At 41.0% G+C, this 25,188-nt stretch overlaps 2 protein-coding genes across 3 annotated transcripts in view; both read right to left on the reverse strand.

Annotated features, from left to right (window-relative positions):
* The window catches only part of LOC118113339 (B-cell receptor CD22), a 1,629,935-nt gene that overhangs the window by 950,223 nt on the left and 654,524 nt on the right, over window positions 1–25,188 (reverse strand). The gene's annotated exons all lie outside the window — the stretch shown is intronic.
* Window positions 1–25,188, reverse strand: part of LOC118113363 (mannosyl-oligosaccharide 1,2-alpha-mannosidase IA) — a 167,333-nt gene that overhangs the window by 70,880 nt on the left and 71,265 nt on the right. For both annotated transcript variants that reach the window (XM_035163037.2, XM_035163036.2), the window contains exon 2: window positions 20,362–20,458. In XM_035163037.2, coding sequence (XP_035018928.1) covers window positions 20,362–20,458 — 97 coding nt within the window. The remainder of the gene's footprint in view (window positions 1–20,361; window positions 20,459–25,188) is intronic.

Raw genomic sequence — 25,188 nt, forward strand, 5'->3', positions numbered from 1 at the left:
CTGAAAAAAAAACAATAAACAATCTATATTTATAGACCTAGGATGCATCAGATAATAACTTAACCAACATGAATGGGAAGACCCACATTTTATTGGACATATAACATTGGGCATAATTTGGGGTTTGACAAACTGCTACTATCGGCACAATCTATGAAAGACACAGGGAATAAACAGCTTTGAATCCTCTACAGGATGCATCAGCCCTTAAATAATCTACCCTTGGAGAAGTTAAGAATAGTCTTATAGAAAACATCTAGTTTGAGGAGATTTAAATCATACGGACGACCAGGTGGTTGTGCGACATTGCAGCAGGAGGCTATAGAGGAAGAAGGCAAGATGATGGAAGCATTGCTTTAGGTTACATTCCCCTGGAGAACCATGGGTCCTGCCATTCTTATGGATGTTCCTTTGACTCACATCACCTACGTTTACATTGTTGCAGACCAAGTACACCCACCGATGCTCTGACGGTATCATTTTGGTGCCTGATACCACAGGACACCTTCATAGTTCCTGTGGATTCCACGCCTCATTGGGTAAGTTATGTTTTGGTTTGAACAATTAGGGCCTTCACAATATAACACAGGTGGTTTTAATGTTGTGGCTGATCAGTAAATGTGTGTGCAGGCGAGAAGAGAACACGGAAAGCCATTAGTGGGACATTGGCGGTTGGATGTTCATTCATCATGGCCGTCACAGGCCAGTCAGCGTTGGTCAGGGGGGGTTACATGAGACAGCCTGAGTCCACATGATCAATCACTCACTGCAGCCTGTTTGTGTATCGTGACACCGTTTCTCTTACACCAAACAGTGGCGACTGCCGATTGTTGTTGTTTTTTAGTAAAGGAGAGAAAAGGGGGAGGTGGATGAGATCTTTTTAGAAACTAATGTTTTATTATGTTGCTCCCTGGACGCTTCATATCCAGGTCAATTCGCACACCTACGAAAGCATGTCAACTTTGCAATCACCTGATAATGACGGGAGATAAAACAACAGCCATAATGTTTAGAAGAAGTCTTGACGTACCAGATATGGAAATAGTTTCTCATTACTGGGCACAAATGTCCTGTATCCATTTGGTTCTAAAAAAGCTGCTCAGGATTCAGAACATACATAGAAATATACCAGCAAGGCCCAATTTGCCAGTGCACAAAAACAACAATATTCTGGCTTCACCTCTGCTGCTGCATTCTGAAGGGAAACACAGCACGATACTGCTGGACTCGCATTCTGTTTCCCTTTTCCCCTCAACATAACCATACTCACTACATCTGATGTATATGTATCACGACAATTACCCGTTGATAAAATCCCCCGGGGGGGGCTGGTTCAACGGCAACATTTCTGCTGTAATTTCATTTAACCAGCGTATAGTGGACGATGTGCATACATAATTAATGCTGGGATTCCTGAAAGGCCATCCGATGTTCATTGTAAATTCCACCGACTATACGAAGTTCAATGTAGTTAACCAGACGAAAAGGATCAGATTTCAGAGCTACAGTCCTTTAATACACCCACGGGAAAACTGTAGTTAAATGAGAGTAGCATGCCTCTCATTTCAGCTTGTGAGTCATGGCACAAACAGACAAAGGCATGAAATATTAAAGATGTGGTCAATAAGTCGCCCGGTTATTCCTGTTCACCCTGTCATCAAAGTGAAGCCAATTGATCCAGACGCAGAGATTCACACTAATTACACTGTCCTGTTACCAGCGGTTGCCGGTGTCCAATTATCAATCGCCAGGGCAATGACGATCTTGTTAGCGCTAATGCTACCTGGCACCAGAGAGACAGGGTTAGCGAGCCGGTTCGTCTGTGTGATGTTAATGATATCTAGCTGTTTGCTATTCGAGTCACACGGTTAGCACTGCAGATAAAGAGCGCCGGGGAGATGACTCGGTAGGTGAGTGGACTGCAGGTGAGTGGATGGACGGCGCCAGCGGAGCAATTGTGGGAGAAAAGAAAAGGGGGCTGAGAGGAAGCGGGATTATAGGTTTACTGAGCTGAACATGACAAAAGGTAGGAATAAATGGAGAGTGAGAAATGTCAGGTCCGTCAATCAAGGAGGACTTTTCTGAAAAGATTATCAGTACAATGCATAAGTCACCTTGAAGAGCAGAGAGCAGACAAGTCAAGAAATATCAATTGTGGGTGAACAGAAAGGATCAACTTGATGTTAACAAACTAATGATACTCAACATTTAAAATCATGCAGACTTTTATTAAAGTTATGTTTTCTGCAGCCCTGCCAATGTCAAACCGATCGCATTTCCACTGACAGAGAAAGATGTTTGGACTCGTTACAGCCAACAATCACAGACTGTCCTTGCAAGAACAACAGCAGCACCAGTCATTTCAGCAAATTGTGCATAACGACATATGTTTTTGTTAATGACTCCTGTCTGTTGGAAGCGAATAAGTAAGTCGAGTCAAGCTGTTACAGGCACTCGAGTCAGTACGCATAGGATTGGAGAGCCAAGCAAAACATGAGCCAAAGCAGAGAGACAGTCAATGTCGGTTTCTTGTAACCATGACTACAGTGATTTCTCAATTCTAACCCACTGGTTATTGTAATTAACATGCTGCCCCACAACCTGAACAAAGTTGAACTTAAAACCCAAACCACATGTTTTCATATCCTTAACAAAGTAGTTATTGTATAAAGTTAGTTTTTATCATGACTAGTCAGGTTGTCTTTGTGCCTGAGCCTGACAAAAACTTAACCATAGTGTTAATAGCGTTATTTGTTCATGTGTATGGAGGTATAAACTAAGTATTTTGTCGTTTAACCTAGAAGAGAATCACCCCAATTTGACATATGATGGTAGTGTATGTAAACGTGAGCGTTATTCAATCGCAAAACTAATTTAGTTTTGACGACACAGAAAAGAATAATGTTGTTATTTGACCTCCACAGTCTGGTGTGGTTAGTCAACGTGCTGTTTTGCTTTCTAACGTATTAGCATAAAGCAACACATTTCAAGCCATGATTTCTTGCACTGCAATGTGAATATTATTTAATAAAACCTATTTATTACAAATGTTGACATATCCAATTTTGTAAGTGATACAGCAGATCAGTAGAGGCAGATTCTCTTTCATTAGTACCTCTTCTGTAGAATAAAAACGAGAGGATAAAATGGAGATGCATTACAGTGAAAGAGACTTGATTTGAGAGGGCTCATAGATTTTTGTTTCCAATGTTCCCGAAGGTTTAAAAGCTAACTGTTAGAGCAGCTGCTAATAAGACGACCCAGAAAGTGTAGGTAGCGTTGGGGTTTGCGATTGCCAGGTAAAAATATGTCTGGCTGTCTTTAAACTTCGCTAAATTTGGCAGAAAGGTTTTTAGCAATTATAGCCTCTATTTCACAGTTTCTACTTCCTTTATAAATCAACTGTCTTATTGCACAGGTTTACGTGTGATTTGTTAATACAGAGCTTCAGCTTCTTGTCTTTTGCAGGCATCCAAACAAAAGTTTTTTCAGACTGCAGGGCCCAAACAGCTTGAATAGATAAGCAAGTAAACACTGAGACTATCTACAGTCAGAGGGAACTTGCACTAAGACCCTCTTCTGCAGCTGCAAATATAAGATCCTTACAGATCCTATCATGTCCTTACTACAAGATGTAAGTGCAGGAAACTAATCCCACTGATTATCACTGACTTCCAGTTACTTCACAGTACAAGGGGATATACATGGGGCTCATTAGACGTTGATTCTTTTCAATCAAGACTGACTTTGTTCTCTTTACACTGGACTATTTGTGCCTGCAACGTATTTCACGTCTTCAAATCAACCGACGAGAAGATCGAGTCTCAAGTAATACTGCACACTGAATGGTGTTCGGAAGAGTGCAACGGATTCTGATAGCTTTCGGCGCTAACAGATCACTCAGCGACCGGCCCTGAAATGCTTCTGCAAACAAGAATATGAGCTGTGTTTGAAGAGAGTTTGGATGAGACGACTGCCACAGAGACGGTTAGAAGAAGTCTGTTTACTGAGACGCATTGTTTAGATCATGAGGCTACGGAAAGCTGACCCCGCTTCACGGAGAATGCATAGCTGTGTTGTGTATGAGACATTGATGTAGCACCCCTGTCCAGATGAGAGCAGTGGGAGATAAAGAAGGGAGGTGGGACGACTCAGAAAACAGCCCCAGCTCTCAGTGAAGAGAAATCGCAACAGATAACTGCTGGACCAGTGACTTGTATCCCGGGCTGTTATGAAGTCATACTCTCTTGAGCTGTGCCAGTGAAGAATTACATTTATATATGAACGTCCCAGAGCATCAATCAGATTTGATAAAGTGGGACAAGTAAAACACATTTTCAACAAGTTAATGCATGTTGTGTTGATTGAATACATTGCAAACATAATTTGATACCAATTAGGAACATTGTTTAATTAATGACAGATTTCAATTTCAAGGGGGAAGGCTTCTGATTGACATTTGCCCCCCCCCGACTTTCTGTGACATCCCGCCCATGACGTCATGTGTTTCAGTCACATGACGTCCATACTAACTAATAGTAAAAGTCCTGTTGACTAGATTTTGTTAGAACAGTAAATAAACAGACTAAACACCTGCTATCCCTGATCTCCATTTTTATTGGGTTTATATTTTATATTTTGAGGACATATTGGTTTTCCTTTATAGCTGATATTTAATTACTGACCTTGGAAACAGCAGTTGTGAAACTATCTCACCAAAAACGTTCATTGGTGAATTTTCTGGAGCTTTCAGTTATGATATGATGAAATAACTGAAAAACCTAGTTACATTTTTTTTGCTCTGTTCTATTCTATTTTCTTCTACTCTTCAGTAGTGCCTATAATACCTCAGTGATGTCGTGTATAATATGATAGGATTGTCATTTGCGGACTGTCATTTGAAAAAGATCATTTTGTGAAATGTCTGAACGGAATGTTTGAAAAATTAAGATGACTCATTTATTCTGTGGATACATCTGTATAAGACTGCTGTGCTACCATGGATACCAGTACTGTGCAGATAAATCTCCTGCTTAGCATGTGAGGACATATACTACCAAAAAAATATATCACACTGCACAACCGGTTAGTTCCCAGAATGGGCCACATGGACAAAATTAGAGGAAACTATTTCTGATTGGATCTCATCCTATCTCGCCCCCACACATCCCTCTCTCCTTCCCGCTCTCTCCCTCCATTTTCACCATTACGGTAATCACACAGTTGAACTCCCCCAACCAAAGGACTCACATCTAATGGTGCGTTGTGCCTTTCAGTGTCATAGCACTTGCTTGGCAAGACAAAGGAAGGGGGGAGAGAATTGATAGATCAAGGCAGATTAGAGCCAGAGTCAAAATGAATTTCTTCCATTATGAGGTCTGACGAGGAGGGGGGAGGAAGAGGAGACTGAGCCAGAGGCCTCAGCTGGAATCGTTTATCTTAAAGAATATCAGTGTTTGGTCTCTGTAGGTTGCGCCTGACAGCTGCTGAATACTTGTCAGAGGAAAACGGCATCAGACTCACATTGACGTCTGAACTACTGTGAGCTTTCATAAGTATCATAATTTTAAAATATGTTTATTTTTAAGTAAAGCATATTTTCAAAATTTGCTGAATTAATTACATTTTTTGTCTGTTTGTTAGTTAGACTTACACACAAAAAAACACTGGACCAATGGAATTGTGTGGAGCGGTGGACGAAAGGAAGAAAGTGTTATATGTTGGAGCAGATTCAATGGGTGGATGGTATAGAAGAGTATGTACTCTGCATCTTTCTACTGTTCAGTGCAGTTATTTTTGGATGCATTATGGCTAATGAGATGCCAATCATAATCTAATGATATTTGAGATTTGCCTTCAACAAGGAATATCAATAAACTACCAAAGTGTCAAAGACTAAGCAGCCGATCCACACACCTTTACACATATTAATCTAATCAGAAACAAATGCGAAACGCACAGTGTCCAGAGATGATTAGATGGGGCTCCAGACTTTGAGCGGTACACACGTCAATCTAATTGCAGGAATCTAATTTGCCACTCTGGGAGTGCGTGGCGTGTCAGTGCGGCAGCCCTGTCTGATATGACAGCCTCTCAGATGAGATTACACCCCGCACACAGTGTTATTGAACCCCTCGCCTCTTCCATCTCCCAGAAGTCCCTCTCTTGCATTGATCAACAGACACGCCAACACACTACGAGGGGGATCATACATCTGATGCTCCGTCAACCCACAAAAACTGATTGGACACGACAGCTAAAGCTAGTGGCTCTGATTAGGCTGTTGATAAAGACACTCAGCCGTGGCACCGCAGCGAGAATTCAGCCGGTCGTGAGGTCAACTTAAATCCAGAAAGTAAACAAACAGAAAAAGTAAAGAATATCCCCAGAATTTAATAAAAACCTTTTGCAGGATGGGTGAGCAAGGTTTAAGAACGTATTAAATGTTCTGTCTCCGGCTCCACGTGTAACCTTGATAGAAATCTACCTTGCAAGTTTAATCTCCGATTTCCACCGAGGATAAGACAAGGCAGCGCTTCCCACCCTGCCTCCCAGACTTTATCTCATCTGAATAGAGCTTTATGGCTCACTAGTTGTGCACTGAAAGATGCGCAGCCCAGCCAATTTAGGAGAGCTATAATAACCTGTTGACAAAGAGCACCCTTCAGCCGGAGAAATTAAACCAGCCATCTTAAAAGAGCAGCCGCTCCGCATCATTTGTGCAGCCCCGCGGGCATTTAAAGGAAGGGGAGGAACCTGGGGTTAGCGAGGTGTGTGTGCTACGTACGTTATACGTGTGTGTGTGTGTGTGTGTTCGCTTTTTGTTCATATGAATTCTGGTATTTTGTTCATCCAGTTAGCAATTCGTCTAGAGGACAGTTCAACTTTGTCAGGTTATATCAGGCAGCAAAGCAATAATCATAGCTTCTGGCATTCGTGGTTAAACGAAACTGCAGGAACATTAAAAAATGAAGATTTTAATTAAGTGAAAGATGTGAACTATGCCACATTTTTAATCAATCAGAAAAAAAATCCATTTAGAGACCACTTGAAAGGTACTGCATTTTGAAAGGTACTGCAGCAATTTCACACTCAATTACGGCGTGGATGCAAACTTTCGAAGAATATTTCCTGGAGGAATGTGATTTAGACAAGTTGAAACGCTTGTCCACTTCACTCAATATCAATTTCCATTTCACTGGTCTGCCCTTCCTCCTGTTATTTTCCGGTGTCACCCTCTTCAGTTTCCAGAGGCTGTCAGCACCATTCACAACCCCAACGCCATCTCTGAAGTGTGGCCCAGACTGTACGTGCTGAAGTTTTCACAACCCTCGCGGCAGGATACCACAACAGAGGAAATTTATTTCATGCATTTTTACTTATTCATTTCGTCACCACCTCCCTCTCTCCTAACCACCAAAAGAGGCAGCGTGGAGAACCTGAGCCCCACCTTCATGCCGATGAAACAGGAGATTGTTTTCTTCTCTGCAGGCCTGGATAGTACAGCATGCACACAAAAAGTGCAAAGGTAAAAGTGCATGTGCGCAGGAGCTTTAAAGACACTGCAGGCAGCAGAGGTCAACCTGTGCAGCTGTTAAGTCTTTGCTCCGCACCTAGAGCCATATGGCTCGAGCTATGATGTTCACTGCAGGAACAAAATGATCTCAGCTCTGTGGGTTGCTGGTGTGTGAAGCAGCAAGACAACAACTATTGTCTGTCAGGAATCCAGAAAGAAAATACTCTGAAATGTAAACAGGACCGTCTGTTTTCATGCAACACGTAAGGCAATGACAGAAGAGTTTGTGGTGAATGATGAATGAGCATGGAGACAGAGAAAAGGAGTCTGAGGCCGAATTCAAACGGTGGATTGTCACAGAGAGGCCTGGGAGTCTGATGAGTCACAGTGGATCGAGAATTATGAATGAAAAGACGAGTGGTTGCCTCAGCACTTAGAGGAGGAGTTAGTGTGAGAGTCTTCGGCTTAGTGAAATATTAAGGCTGAGAGTGTTGACAGGCTGTAATAAGGAAGAGCTAAAAAAAAAAGTACTGGGTATTAATAGTCCCAAAACAAGTGAATGAAACAAAATCTGCTTCCATGAGCTTAAAAGCTTGGCAGGGAACGCTTGTGATTAAAACTGCCAAACTCTGATTACTACACACCAAGCGACATGTCTCCCGCTGCAGAGACGTCATCGCCAGAGTGTCTCGGGCTCCACGTCGTCGCTGCAGACTGATCAGTGAGCACAGATTACATAAACACTGAGGGGACACTGACGAATGCAGTGGAGCAACACAACGGAAGGGTGGATGCGGTATGTTTGACCTTGGCCCTTGTATCCATCAGCCGGCGATTGAATCATTACAGTAGAATAGAGTGAAATCCCCTATAATCCTCCTGCTTCATCATACATTTTGCAACCAGTCTTTTTCATCATTTTGGTTATAATCCCTGCGCAGAGGCTTGATGATGTGTTCATGCCCGCTGAGGGAGACTTGTTCTAATCCGAGAAGGGAAGAGCAGATATTTGGTGGCGAGGATAATAAAAAAAGATGGCTTCCACTTTGAGGTCCACCTGTCTTCTGTTATGAAATGACTTGATGGTGACAGTTTGGATTGAGAGATCATAAGAACTATGAAACATCCCAAGTTGGTTGAGGTCATGATCTCTGCTTCCTTGACTTGCTTTTCTAAACTCCACTTTTCTCTTATAGCCTTCGTATCTTTCCTCGATGCCGTAGCAATTGATTCTTATAAAAAACCACTTGTGATCTCAACACTGCGACATCAGTGACTCAGCCTGATGCCTCTGAGCCCAGTTCGCGTGTGCTGGGATCTCCAGGCACTTGTCGCAGCTGCGGTGCCAGCAGACGCAGAGCGATGCAGCACAGGATCGCCCCCAGAGTGAGTTATCAGAGGCTCGCTGTCAAGTGCCTCATCTGCCTGCACCTTAACAGCTCCAGCATGCAATCGCAGTTAGGGTGATTTATTTCCCTCCTTATTGTGATCTCTGAATTTTACTGAGTTCATTGGAGGAACTTACCCAACTTATCCTGAATAAAAAGGTTGATGAGAGCAAAACACGGCCGTCACATTTATCTGTATATATATATATATAAGCAGTGTCTTATAGCCCCTATTCATATGCTTCTGAGTGTCCTATTTTCATTTTTAATTATTTGTATTTGTTTTTTTTCTGAAATCAATGAAATAACTCATTATTTACTACGTGAGTTATCATATTGACTGGTTCTCCAGTGCATCTTTTCCAGTAGCTCTCGACCTCCTTTATGTCACAATTCAAGATCATTTCATTTTTCTCAAGTACACTATATGTACTGTATATCCCTGGTGTTTATTTTGACTGATTTCATAAAAGATTGAATAAAAACTACATTTGTTTTCTCCACTGGGCATAAAGGTTTGATGTTGACTGACAGTAATGGTGCTGGTAATTTATAACAGGTGACTCCTGCAATATCTTTGTGCGTGGACGCAATCAATAGTTCATAATGTCCCTTCCAAGGATATGGCCACACAGGCCCTTAGCAACCTGGAGCTTTTCCTGTGTCTTAATAGAAACATAGAGTCATATAACAAGAAGGACAAGACTATGGACTAAGAAAGTGCAGGATGCAGACATTTATAACATATATATCTATAAAATTGTATGAATAGTATTGAGTGTGCGGCAGCAGCCGATGACTCAGCCCGGGTGGAAATGAGAAGAAACGTCTGGTGGGAACCAGCTCCAACATTAGCAAGTACACACGTGGGGAGAATAACTTTACCCAATAACGGGCTCTTCTCAAAGGGGACATTCATTCTCATATCACCGATAGCCTTTGATTGTATTTATATTTAACTTTTAACAGTTGCTATGTTCAATTTCAACTTTCAATTTGCCTTAGAGATATAACAAATATCTGTTCTTATTGTCGACTGTTTTTCATATAATGTACAAACTCCAAGGCTCAGCCTCGACAATCTTTAGGAAGGCTCTCAAAAACAGTTTCATTCTTTTTTTGAAATACTAATAAACAACATCTCTTTTATATAATTGGTGACAATTCTGATGTAACTTTAATAAGAACCTGAATATATTATCTATGGGATGCAGAATGTATTAATATAAGATGCTGCATATGGATATATGTATGACTTTGGATTAATATGTTTGCTTGTGAAGATTTAACAATGTACCCCTCAATATCTGAAAATACACCACAGTAGATTTGAAAGAGCAAACTCCATGTACACTGTTCAACAAACAAGACATGCACCACAGCCCGGCCCATTTAAGACTCAGGCCAATAGCATCTGCAGATATTTTACAACTAGAGTAATACATGCTTTATTGTTTCATAGCATCTTTACTCAAGCGAAAATGTTTTTATTTCTCTAAATGTATTATTATCTAATCTTTATGATTCTGTAATATATCCAGTCTTGGTCCCATCTTACTGATAATGCAGTATGAGTAAACCATCTCCCATCCTTCACTGGTATATTTACAGAAAGATCAAAAACACCTATGCTGATATGTGGCCTCATCGGCTCCAGAACAAATCGACTCGGGATGTGCTCTCCAGAAGGGGGATAGGTCAGATCCTGATTTGTCACCCACCAGTCGCTATGGAGACAGATGAGTTCTACCGATGATGGAGCCCATGGGATACAGAAATGGATGGGGAAGAAATGCGAGAGTGGGTGGTGGATGGTGACAACTCTTCACTCTGCGTCTCTAATGTGACAGGGGGTGATAGGCACCGTGTGCGTAGCCCTTCGTTTAACCCCAATGATAAGGGACGTTACCACTCTCTCTCTCCTGCTCCCTGCAACATCCTCAGTGCTGCGTTCAAGACCAGGCGCAGGGCCCGCTGTGAGGTAATTGCGAATGAGGGGAAAAAAACCTTTCCGCTCTGTCTAATATGTGGGCGGAGAAGAGAGCAGGCAATTGTTAGTGGAAGTGTTTGCCAGCTGAATGCTTTTAATAAAAATGTTCTTTAGATAATACGAGGAGGAGGAGTTTGCAAATGAAAGGGGCGCTCAAGGTTGAGTCTCACTTAGTCCTGTGTTTGTGTACATGCATGTGTGTGCGATGAGTTTGTTGTGAGTTCCCTGTAAGGAGTGTTGTCTTTGTGTACGAGCTGCCTCAGCAGATATCTTCAGAAGCTCTGTTGGTGCTTTGTTTGCTGTGCAAGATGATAATAATAATAATGATGACAGTGGAAACTGATCAAAATCCCTCATCACTTTCACCAAGAACCCTCAAGTAACAGCTGCCGTGTAAAAAAACAGCCAGAGATGACTAAATAATAAATATACAGGGCTTCATCATTTAGGCCATTGATCTGAGCTAAATCAAGTTTTCAAGCCCCCCCCCCCCCTCTGTTCCCCGCCATGTAGGAGCACATGGCAGAGCTTTACATCATCTGAAGAGCCCTTGGGATTTTCTAATAAACGCTACTGGTTTTAAATGGTCCCCGGGCACACGATGAGAGAAGAGGTGAGAGGTTCAGCCTGAACTGCTGGAAGTGGCTCATTTCGCATTCCAGGACAGCTCTCAGCAAAAACCAGTGACCTGATGCTCTTTAATTGCACCTCTCGGGATAGGGAGGGAAAAGGAAAGGAAAAAAATGAGGGTAAAGTGGGGGATGGCACAAAATTAAAAAAAGCAACGGGTTATATAATCATAAGATTAAGGCAGTCTCGCTTGTTGCAGAGGGGAGGAGAGCAAAAATGTGAATTGCAGCCTGTGGCCAATCCCCCTTCACAGCCACCCAGACTTCTATTGTTGATGAAAAACCTCTGGAGTGAGGGAGGGGCAGCTGTGACACCCAGTGTAACGTTCTCTCTATTTTTTTAATTACAAACACAAGCCTCGTCCCCAGCATCTGTTGGCCTGTGGTTTTGGCTTGGCATTTAATGTGCCGTGCACTTCAGTTAGTGACCCACATATGTAGGCACGAGAGTAATGACGTTCACAGAGGGATGAACATCTCTTTAATCCTGCGTTTAGGCTCTGGGGCCGCGCGGCTTCTCGCTCCAGAGAAACTGCAGAAAGTGATATAGCAAGCAAGAGCTCTAATAAGAAGCGAGCGCACGATTTCTGTTGTAGCCTTTTCTGTGACCCTCTGAAGACACAGACACATTATAACATCTGAATCAAGCTGTTTTTACACGTGCAGTTAAGTCTGGACATGTTTCCTGAAAAGGGGCTGCATCGGAGAAGCTAATGTCCGAGTCAGGTGCTCCAGAACTTTTCCTGTTTGGACACTTTAAGGAGTTCATGTCTGGAAACAGCTTTAATGAGCTTTCCAGTCTCTATGCTAACTTAAGCTAATTGGTTCTACCTTCGTATTTACAGACATGGGCTAATCTTCTCATTTAATTCTTGGAAAGAAAGATAATTAGCTTATTTCCCAAAAAACTACAAAACCGATTCCTGCCAAACGTGTGGGAGGGAAGGGGCCTGGGACGTAAGAGAAGAGAAAAGTTATCAAGTCCAAAGTTATCAAGTCCAACCCGAACCAAACAGGCATTCTGATCACATCCCAAACTCGAATACTATTTTTACAGTTTATTGTACTTTCATTGTCTATGTTTTATGACATATAAATAATTTAGGTTATCAAACCACTTCCCTTTTTTCTTCTGTATTTAACTAGACAACCATGTGTGGGGTTGTTGGGCCTTGGTAGAGAAACAGTATGTGCTCTACTTGTTCATTCTGAAAAAATCTCTCAAATTATTATCCAACGTTGCAGCATTTCAGAGATTTTGAAATGCAAAGCCAAACATGGTGTCCATGGTGACTCACATCACTGAAAGAGGGACCTTGTTTTTCTGAAGAGCATTGACACAACAAAGGAGGGATTTGATTTGTGTGTCTTGGTGAGGAGTTGTTTTGTGTCACCTATTCTGAAAGTTTCATGCTACTACTTTATGCAAGGTTAGCACATGAGGAGAATTCATCTCCCTCTCACATCTCGTTGTAGCCAAAAGGGCACAGAAAATACTTTCAAGGTTTCAACGAGTCGAAATTGGTTGACAGAGTTGACGTAAGAGACCCATTCTGGAGCCTTTTCCCAGACTGGCAACAAAGGAAAAAGAAGAGTAATGCATCCTGGAGACTGACCAAGAGCGATAAACCCTCCTTCTTTACAATGGAGTTTTACTGAATCGGCTTTCCGTTCAGATTAGAGAAAACAGCCTCGCTTATAGCTCTGTGATGACAAAAGATTAAAACCATAAACAATTTGTCCGGCCTGATTCACTTCCAGTTACATGGTGATTCGTATATTCAGTCAAGAGGAAATGGACAGAAACATATCACCAAGTGGCAATAACACAGTTTAATTAAAGGAAAGCAGAGTATTCAATTATACTGAAAGCAGGACAACTCTTTTCAAGACTGGCATTGCTTAAATTCATTTGCTGGCCTGGAGGAGAGGTTTTAAATTCAGGATTAGCATCTTCTGGTGGAGAATCGTAGATGTGTAGTACTTTTATGTACCATAAATAACCTTTTAAGAATAATGCCCGGTTGGTGTTAAACATCATTTAAATTTAAGGCTGAGGGCGTCATGCTGTCGTGCTCTGAGATAAGCTGGGGAAACAGAACCATCACCACTGATACTTCTAGTTAATGCTCTCCACCATAAAAGTAGGTCACGAGAGCTCTGGGAGCCAAACATTGAAAATGATTCACTGCACTGAGGGCTTAGGTTTGCAAGTCTTACGGTTAAACTAGTGTCCCAAAACGACTTTGCATCATTTTCCCACACTCATTTTAAATCTGCTCATATCTACATATGTGAGTTAAGTCTTTTTCAAAAGCCTGAAATCATTAAAAGCTCTCAACATCATCACCTCTTCCTTTGCTCCGCGCTATAAAGAGAGCCTCTCCTCACCCTGTCACACCTCGCTGCCCGTCATCTGCCTCCACATGATGCATGATGGCAAAAAGCCACCTCTCTTGATCTCGCTGACAGAAAACGTTTTTTTAGTAGAGCCATAAAAAAAGGAGTAAACAAAAGAGAGAGTAGGAATTAATCCGGGTAAAGAGATGACAGGTTGAAAGAACAACAAAAAAGGTAAGAAGCAGAAGATACAGCTTAACGCCAGTAAGTTCTGCAGCTCTGTAAGAAGTGAGGTGTTCTCCTCCAGATGTTAATTCTTTCAGTGGCTTTAATCTGTATTTTTTTACAGTGACAGTGTGCGAGTGGTCTCTAATCATTATTACCTAAAGAGAAAAATCCTCTGAATTTGCTGCTCAACTCAGTTATACATGTTTTGTGAGTTTCAGCTCGATGTCCACACCCTGGTGGCTGGCTGCAGTAACAGTCACAAAACCAACCTCCTCCATATTAATGGATGGGACATGGGCCAGAGTAAAAGCAAAAAGTTCAGGTTGATTGCATTTTTCAATGTCATTTTAGGTTTTCGTTATAACACTGATGTATGTTCAAGTGCTCATGTTTCTGATGTTCCTATAAAAATGGGGTGAAACGTCATGATTGACAGCTGAGACTGAGTCATGATTGGTCGAGCCCATGTACAGGCGGGACTTTGATACTGCAGCTCCACACCATGATAATTACTGCCCAGATTCTGGCTCCAAATGAGCTCAGAAGCTCAAGATGGCAACACCTATATGATGGAAGTGAAGACGCGTCATCCTCATTATAAACGTTTGTTCCTTCTTAGAGATGTATTATAGCAGAGAGTCGGGAGCAGCACACGAGACGTCTCACACATCATCCAGTTGACCCTCTGGAGATTGAGCTCAGTCCCGGTGTAAACTGCTGATAACATCAGCACCAAATATTGAAGCTAATACGTAAAGTTATTTACACATGTAAATATGATATAATTAATACTAAACTACGCAAAGACAAAATCCACTTGGGTCACAGATGATCCCGCTCTCAAGCTTGAAAATCAATATATTGATGAAGTTTATAATGAGCAAATTAAACATAACATATTCACAAATTCATAATGATATTAACATTCTGCAAACTGAGTTAACCACATACTTTTGTATATTAATCATTAGAAGGATTGACTTCTCCTACAAGGTCAAGTTATCATTAATGAATAGAATTGAGCTTCAATTAGCCTTTGCATTTAAACTCCTAACTCATATCATTAATGCTTAGAGGTACTGAGAATACAGAAGATAGTGACAACTGCTCCTCTGTGGCACCGAGTTCATGAATTTCTATAAAATTGGGCTCTAATGAGATGAAGCAAATGTATTCATCAGTCCTGCTAAACTAGAACTTGACCTGCTCTCATCATCTTGCCCTCCTTTATTTCATAATCATCCAGGAGATTTAATATTTGACAATAATTGAATCTCATCAAAGGGAAACAGAAGGTAAAGCTACCAGAAAAAAGCTCCTGTCACACTTGATTGATATTTAACCCATCAGAAATCCAAGAATTTACAATACTACAATATTTGAACATAAAAATAATGCTAATATAATCCTCACAAATCAAAAAATATTTATTTATTTCAACTTTTCTAGTTAATTGCTCTTATTGTAGCCATCTTTCAAGAAGTCAGAATTGCTGAAAGTGCAGTAAATAGCCCGGTTTTCTCTTTATAATTGCCCGGAGCAAAATAAACTTTTAATAGGCTCTAAAGACACTTCTTTTAAAATGACAAAGGGGAAATGTAAGAAAGACTATCAAATATGGTTAAGAGGAAAGAGTAAAGAGTAAAGTGGGAGCTGCGTTCAGCCTTGAGGGTCATGACAAAGAAGAGAGGAGAGGGATTACAGTAAAAATAGAAAGGAATGGGGGGTTGAGGGAAAGACTCAAAGGAAGATTACAGTCGAGTGAAAATGTGCCAGAGAAGCTGTTTGAGGAGGAAAGCTTCGCGCCTCTTCCTCTCCACGGTTCGGTTTGTGTTGCTTTGTGCTGCGGAGCAGCGAGGATGTTCTGGTGGTTCTCGGCATATTGACAAGCTCCTGACGACAACGCTAACCGTCGATCCAATCACGCCGCATCTCTGTTTATTCTGGGGATTAAATTAAAGAACACAGCATCCAATTTCATACCTGGCTTCCCCACACCACTCTTCACACTGTGACATTTACTCACTAGCATGATGCCCTTTCTGTCTCCCGCCCCCTGACTCCCCTCGCTCGCTGGGAAACAAACAAGGAGGGATGGGAGCAGGAAAAAATGATGCCCGATTTATAATGAATGGTTATATATTGGCTGATGGGATTAACCGTAGGGTGGAGGGAAGTAGTTCCCCTTCCCCCACACGTTGCCGTGCTGCCAAAGACAAATAGCCCGCTCTGTTGTGGCTCTTTATTGTTTGCCTATCGCTTAGATCTGAATTATGGGACCGTGTTTAGTGGATATCTGCACGACACAGATAGACGTGGCAAGAAGACGAGGACTGAACTATTCAGTGGGAGAAAGCTTTGTCCCCTTAACAGCAGAAATATTTTTAAAAAGTGTGGCCTCAGTGTGAGATGTTTGCTTTGGGAAAAACACTTTATATTTAAAACGGATTCATAACAAATACAAACACACATTTTAACTGTACTGTAGCTGAGCGCACTCTGAGAAACCACATCAATCTGATTTCTGGCATTTTATTTGAGAGAACTTTGGCACCCCACTGACTAATATCGCTGCTTTAAATAATTTCCTCTAATGTGAAAGGTTTGCGAGCGCTGCTGATCCCACTGAGAGTTAATGCACCAGTTTGCATCTCACTGCACATTTGAAACGCTTCCCACCATTTAGTTTTTACTCGTGTTTTGTGAGGTTGAATAACTTTGGCTCTCATGTTCATCCTTCCACATAAAACCATAGCCAGCAATTACTCAAATTTAAAGGTGACTATACACTATAGATACCATAAGTACAGCCCAACCTTTATGGGTTACTGAGGGTTAATACAAATGTTAAGGGGTAAGCAATGTATATATTTTTTTAATTGTCAATGATTCCTTAGCTGTCGTTATCTAAGGCTATATACTTTATTATATATAATGATGAATATAAAAGAAAACCCAAATAGAACCAAATATATAGAACTTGAATTTAGAGAATAAACTATTTTTTTGGGGGGAAATGTATTGTTATTCTTTAGAATGAATGATATTGGCAAAGATAAATGTGGATGCTGATGAGTCTGTGTTTACCAATATATGGGTTGGGTCTACTTATAATAGCCCAAAGTAGCAGACAGTCCAAATAAATGAGTGGCTGATGACAGGCAAAGTGTGATGTAGACATGAAATGAACAAAATAAAAAACCAGGGCTCTGATCTCTATAAATAATCAATTGAAATCAGTTTTGATATAATTCAAAACCTTGACACAAGTCTAAATCTATACACCATATGTATCTAACCTCTTCGTTATATATAAATCCAGCTCAAACGGACCAAACCAGAGCTGAAGCACAAGCAGTTGGTACTGGATCAGTAAGTAATATACAGGGATTGTTTGCTAATATGCCGCCATTACAATTTTATGAGTTGATATCAAGGCTCATTGCAGCGAGTCTGTTTTGGAGCCTTTCTGCCCTCCAGCAGACTGAAAATGCTTAATGCAGCTTTAACGCAAACAAATCACTGCAACTGTCTCCATCACGTTGAGGAACGATCGAGGCTGCTCCATCATTCCTCAAGTTTTAATACTGACAACAGTACAGTCCATTAGCTTCTTATGTCCTCGGCTGTTATTCCCTCCTAATGATGCCTCACATCACAAGTGGTGCAAGTAGAAAATGTCGTGATAAGTCATCTTAAGACATTACCTGAGGTAAAACTAACAGATCGCCGTTACTTACTGCATATTAAATAACCATTCAACAAAGTAGACTTTCTGTAACAAAATATCAACCCAATTAAAATGAATACTTTTGATAGAAAATGTCTATATATTTATATTTTTCTATATAATATAACAGTATTTTGCTCTTTCGTGATTTAAAACAAGACAGTAAAATGTGTGTTTGGTGTGACATCATCACTCCTCTTATTCCCTTAACTCAAACTCATTAACAGCTTGGTTCAAACCCTCAATTTGAATTATATTTATATCACCGCAATCTCTGAAGTAAAGTATTAGATATATGGTCGAACACTCTACAACTTTTTTAAATAGCAGCTTAAAAGTTAGTTTGATGGTTAACTGACTTGTAATAGGGAGAGTAGCGCTGCTACTTTCAGAATCAGGTCAGGAAACTTTTAAAATATGAAGAATCCCACACAGAGTTTGGTGCGTTTGTTACAGCAGCAGCAGTTCTGGTTCAGGAAGCAGGGGATCATGGGTAATATCCAGGACTCAGTTGTGTTTTAGTTCATTGAGTGGGACTACTGCAGAGGGCGCTGTTGCTCAGTAAAAGTTACAGAGTGTTGCTTTAAGATATGACACAAATGGAAAATAAAGAAAACAAGCTCACTCATTGAATGTTTCAGTGTCAGAGAGAGGATCAGACTTTCAAAGTCTGCTCCAAACCAGCCTTCACATGATATACAGAAGGTAAAAAGTAAAAGGACTCATGTTGGCTAAAACCTCTGCAACCTCGGGGGAGTGACAGGAGCAAAGAGAACACAAACTATTTCAAGGCAGCTCGCATCATCGCCTTAATAATCCCAAATCCCTCCAGATGTGTCGGAGGGAGACCTCAGGTATGGGAGACAGCACCGAGTCGGATAGTACCATCCAATTCTTATTAAGAGCTGATCCACCTTTTATTAAGGGGCTTTATTGTGGTATTTCCCTCTGGCTCGGCAGTGTGAAGTGACTGATACGCTCCACTGCAGAGGACCCGAGGACCCCTCAGGATCTGGCTCCAATTAGAGGCTGTTGGAAACTGTGACACGCCTGGCAGGTAGCGAGGTTTCACATGCTGAGTGAAAGGTAAGAGCGTTACGGTGACAAAAGCTCACTGAGGCGCAAACAGGTGCTACTTGATACCTTTCACCTGACAGTTCAAAACAGACAAAGAAGATGAGAGCTTCACTCCATCACGGTTTGTTTTGAGTCGGGCTGTCGGTACTGGAAAAAGTATTTTAAATGTGTTTTCGTATGCTAGTTATTTTCTCCTTTCAACTGTGAAGAAATTCAGTATCAGGCCTGGGTGATGGAAATACTCGACTCTCAAAAGAAAATCTACTTGTTAAAAAACTGATTGCAACAAAAACAAAGCTGTAGCAAATAAGGATTATTATTTACCAACTTTGATCATTGAGTGCGTAAAACATTAGAAAATAGAAGAAAAATGTTAATCACAATTTCCCAGATACAGCGATGACATCTCACAATGTGTTTTTTTCTTGTCTGAGCCACAGTCTGAAACACTGAAGATGTGCAGCTAATGAAAAACACTACAACCGACTTTCTGCTTATTGAATCGCTTAAGCTATGATGACTTTGATATCACAATAGTTGTATGAATTAAGGCAACAGAGCCAAATGTGGGAGAAACAAGCTCCACACAGATAAAATATAAATGACACTGTCTGTAAGAAAGACACAACATGCAGCTGACTGACTGTGTCCAACACACTGCTGCACTATTGCTCTTCTCTGGATGAAAACATCGCTCTTATGCACAACCATCTGAAATATCTAATTATGGAAAAAATACACCAGTGTTCCACAGCGTCTCCAAACATAAGGTTGATATTGCCTTAGTGATTTCTTTATTGCCAGCAGATTCTTAAAGAGCAGTCTGCATGGTTTGTTTTTCCTCACTTGGCTTGATTAGTTTCTTTGTGATGTGTAGACTGTAACTTAAAGCACTATACAAATTGCTGTTTTTGTGCTGTAATGAACTCCTGTATCCTTTTCCAAAGTACCGAGGAAAACAACATTATTTCATTCACCTTGAGGGGAGGACGCGTCGTATTTAGATTCTCAGCCTCACTTTACAAACTCTCAAATATTTACTCCTGCGCCTCAAATAAACTTCTTCCTTGCTGTTGGTGAACGTGCAGAAAAAGCTTCAGAGCCTGTCAGAGCTTGTTGAAAACGGTTGTGTGAGGGCATTCCGGTCAAACTAAGAAACTGCTGATTCTATTTAGTTGAGATGACGTCTTATAATAAAGGAAATCAATTGTTCAGTCCAAAATTCCATATTGTTAAATCCCTTCATTCCCCTAATTCAAGCTGACAGCATATTTATGTTAAGAGAAATCGTTATCGTTAAAATGTATGAAATCAGCAGCTTCTGCCACTTCACACAATTAAGATATCTTCCCATAAATAATCAGTCTTATTCCAGTTTTGTGCATGAAACCTTCCAGAGAGAAACGGAAGACCACTGAATGACCTATGACCCCGAGACCCTTAATCAAAATGCTCACACTCACCAAACATGTTGCCAATATGGCCGTTTCTCGTCAGAGGCCGCAGCTCATTCTTGCCCCAGGCGTAGAGCTTGTAGTTGTCCCAGGCGAACTTCATCATCTGCAACATAAACAGAGGAGAGGAACAGCGGTCAGTCGACTGACAGGCAGACATCCCTCCTCAGAACCCAGATGTAATTACATTGCTGTAGCTCGAGGCGAAGGCAATGAGAGCTTATTGATCAGAACGGGATTAAGGACAAACATGCAATTATCACACATAAACAATAAGATTGACATTTCCCCTGCAGCTACTCCTCCTCCCAAATCAAAGATTGAATGATGTGTCCGCAGATGAAAAGCAACTCTCGCAGATAAAACCACATCCAAGAGAAGAAAGTTTCGTTTTTTTTAATTGATGCTCTCTTCTCCTCCCCCTGATAATGAAAATAGTGATCTATGCAATTTGCAAAGAAGAAGGCAACTGTCTTTGATGCAGTGAAAAGAAAGTGATGGAGCGAGACAAGCAAGTGAGGGATGAAGAAAAGCTAAGAAGCCCAGAGTTGAGTGACACATCTTTATAGAAACACGGTTGCAATTAACTTGGCAGCGTGTCAGGGGAAGTTTGCCGTTATTTTTCAAATAAGTGCATGAATATCTAAACAGAAAATATTGTACTATAGTTTTTTTCCCATAACTATTTGTCATAAACATCCTCGAGTGCAGAGGTCACTGTCAAGAAAAAGATGATGGCATTTCTTTATAGAGTACTTTTGAAAAATTCCTCCAGTTGAATGTGAAAACTGACAATAAATATCATTAAAATATTACTGCAGTGTACTTTCTTTGATTTGACAATTAGTTGTTGAACACACAAACATTGATACGTCTATTTTTTTCAAAATACATACATATATTGTACTGAATCACAGCGCTAGTGAGATATTCTGCTGTTCCACTCTTTTTCTTGAGGACATATTCTCTATCTGGACCTATTTTACTGAATACCCCTGCTCCAGTGAACATAATATTATTGCCTTGAAGAGCAGACTTTAGTTTTTTCAGTCAGAAAGCAGTGTACTAGTACAGCTACTATTGGCTCATAAGCTCCTGAAAGTCAGAATATTACATTATGTGCCAATTACCAGCAGTGACAGAGGGGATGGTTTTGTTTTCACAGTGTGAGCGATGTGTGTGTGTGTGTGTGTGTGTGTGTGTGTGTGTGTGTGTGTGTGTGTGTGTGTGTGTGTGTGTGTGTGTGTGTGTGTGTGTGTGTGTGTGTGTGTACAAATGAACAATGGGTTGAAATAAGCTTTTTAAAAGTAATGCAGCTGTGAGTATACATGTATACTTGAATCAAGTTCTGTCGGCAAAGACAAGTTCATTAAATTCTTTTGTCTTCAGCAAAAATAAAACAAACACCGAAAAGCCGGTTCCCTCGGTACAATCTGCCGTAAGATGGACAGAAAGACCCGAATTAGATTTTTCCCTCCCTGGATTTCACGGTAACACGATGTCATCTCTATTATTGCTACAAGAGACTCCTCGCTCTCCAGAGGTAGGCTCAGATAAGCCTGTGAGGAAAAAAAAACACAACACGAATCCGATTACCTGCGACGAGGCCTCCAGCTGAAAATCTTCTCAGCCTAAGAAGCTCATTACAGACACCTCAAATAGTACAAAGCTGGAGCCCTTTCTCACACTAGAACAACCCTAGTTTCCTATAAAAAGACTAACTGTGCTTCAAGTCGCTAAACCCACGACTACAGGTCAGAGAGCACAGCTTTGATTACAGTGAATTATGTGCCATTAAATAATTTTGAAGGTACTATCCCAGTTTAATTTGTGATTTCGCATTTGCGCTGCACCACACATAAAAGCATTATGTACGGAAAAACATTTGTAGATCAGAAGATAAAACATAATCTGCATTAGCGCCACCTTTGTTGTTTTCTTTTGTAGTTTTTTTCTTTATCGAGAGTATGGCGGCGAATCTGAGAACCCAGTAAACAGCTTTCTAACAGCGTTTTCCCCCATTAACACAAACAAATATGAATCTTGTTTACTGAATTAATATAAAAAACAAGCACAAAATACGATTAAAGGGCAAAGCATCAAAGGATCTTGAGATGGAAATATGTTCACAAAGGTAATTATTTTCCTCTGAAAGAGCAGAGAGAACAAAAATATCCAGTGCCAGTCTGACTGCGTCCTGACTGAACGTTCTGTCTGGCAGGATGAAAACCTGAAAATGTCTTCGGTCTCATTTGAAACTTACTCCATCTTTTATAACGTCTCACTCCCCCCCCCAGCTGCTTTGAAAGAAAAAGAATAAAACTAATAGGGAAAAGCGTTCGCATAAAACTTGGGATTGGGGAAATGTTAGAACTCTATGTCCCTCTCAGCTTCTTTTAAATAACGTTACAAACTGAAAACCGTGCTATGCAAACCAAGGAAATAAATATATAATGTTATGATGAAACCTGCCAGGGAACCGGGACTTTAAGAGCATCATCAAAGAAAGAAATGGCAGCATTAATCAGCTTTGATCTGATGCTAAAACAGGCTAAGAGATGCATTTATTGCCGTTGGTATTGAAACTAATGATTAAATCCGTTTTAGAGTAATATTTTTATAGTCTTTGTTTAATCTATGTATTCAATCGTCATCTCCTCGTCTACAAGTTAGTCTTAACTTCCATGTAAAAATGTAGACTCCATCAAACTCGCACTCCATGGAAACATCTGTTACAGCTTTCTTCCGTGACACATTAGGGAAGCTTTCATTCCAGTGGAGGGAAACAAATATCTGGCATTGTGTTTTCACATCGCTGCTGGTGTGTGAGCTGCGGAGGGTCAAAGTGTGGGAGGAGTGAGGTCACATAGCCGTAGCTGGTATACCGACCCATCACCACCACAACACACACACACACACACACACACACACACACACACACACACACACACACACACACACACACACACACACACACACACACACACACACACACACACACACACACACACACACACACACACACACACACACAGAGCGCTAATCAATAGCTGTAGCCGTATTTGAGGATACCACCGCTAAAGCTGCTTCTCCAATAGAGCAGCTGGATGAATGACTCGTTTTCAGGGGAACAAAAACTGCCGACATGATCTGACAGGACACCGACTGTTCTTTGGTTGAAATAATTGGCTGGTTGTTGGGAGGAAAAGATCGATGAACTGAACACAGAGCCAGTGATTAAAATGAATCAGGGATTGACCAGACGTACAATATTCAATACTAAGACTGTAGGTTAAAAGGTCACGCACTGCTGGTCGTTCAACACCAGCCAGATCATTTAAGTGACGCACACTGTAGCATAGAAATATTTAGCTGTTTTTTGCCAAAATAAAAATTTCCACATCAACTCTCTAAAAGGGATAATAACTGCTATACTTTTGTTATCTGGAAATCTTCCATTGCTTCCATGTAAGGTTGTAAAACATCACAAGGACATCACACCGGTATTATTTCAATGCTCGGCCTGTCTTTCTGAACCAGCGTGGGCCCTGAAGTGGTCAGCAGGGTTTCCTGTTCAGAGCCATAGTTTGACTCTCAAGGCAGAAAACTCAAAGTCACAGCAGGAAACACGACCTTTATCAAACGCTTCATCAATAATAAAGTGGCTGAAATCACAAAGTATAGCATGAGAAGCAAACTTTGGCTGTGTAATATGAACCTGTTCTGTTCGACTGAATATGTGTATCTGCCTCGTTCGCACTCCAAGGACAAAGGTATTTCTTTGTGATGGATCGGTGTGTTTTCAAAACTCAAGGCTCTCATCAACCACTCTTTGTGTTTCTCAGTCTGTTGGATGCACATCTGCTGCCTCCTATTAGCACAAACTGAAACTCTCCAAAGGTGCATCGGCACAGATTGCCAATGGCTGCGAGAGGGGCTGTTATGTAAATTTGTGAAAAGCCTTGAAAGAACGGGTGGGAGAAGGGGATTGCTGGTAGTGACAGGTGCAGCATCTCAAGGTGGAAGCCAGTCGGTCACTTTTTGACGGACAAATACTGGAGTAGTGCCGCTACGATTCTGTAACAGAGACTGAAGAATGAAACTGCAGTAACCCGACCACCACCACTGCAGATGCAGCCTCCTGAGCCCTTAAATATGTGTTAAATATCATTACACAATTAACACTTTAACACATGTAAATGTGAATTGTTACTCTATTTCAAGTGTCAAGTGTGAATGATTATGGCAGATTTATATTCAGTTATGTGTTCCTTTTGAATATCATCAGCTCAAATTAAGAATAATTGTGTTTTTGTAAGAATGAGCCCTCTGTATTTGGAGGGGTCTTCTTCCATGAGGTGTCTAGTGTAAAGCCAAGTATTGGATCTAGAGAAGGCATTATGTGACCTGAAGGCCACCATAGGTTCTCCTTCACATTTGAAAACGGATTGCGATGTGAGAAGTATTCAGCTGGTTGCAATATACAACTTGACCATTAGATGCCACTACATCCCAAAAACTAAACCTTTAAAGTTAGGGCAAGATGTACAAACAGATGTATCACACAATAAACTTATATTCCTGGTCTAGTGACAGTTTTGATCACACCTGTAGGGCTAGCTAAATTTGCTCAAGGCTAATATTAACCCTAATGAAATACATTGAACTCAGCAGTGGGAACATTTCTCTAATCCACCTTGCAACATAAAGTCATGACTCAAACTGTGGATTTGCAGAATCATTACACTGGCAGACCAGGCAGGAGAGACACTAGAGGGTGTTTTAAAGCTCATGTTATCCATCACGGCAAAGACTTATCCAACAAGGTCCATGTTT

Source organism: Hippoglossus stenolepis, chromosome 8 (assembly GCF_022539355.2).
Source record: "Hippoglossus stenolepis isolate QCI-W04-F060 chromosome 8, HSTE1.2, whole genome shotgun sequence".
In the NCBI taxonomy this organism is placed as follows: domain Eukaryota; kingdom Metazoa; phylum Chordata; class Actinopteri; order Pleuronectiformes; family Pleuronectidae; genus Hippoglossus; species Hippoglossus stenolepis.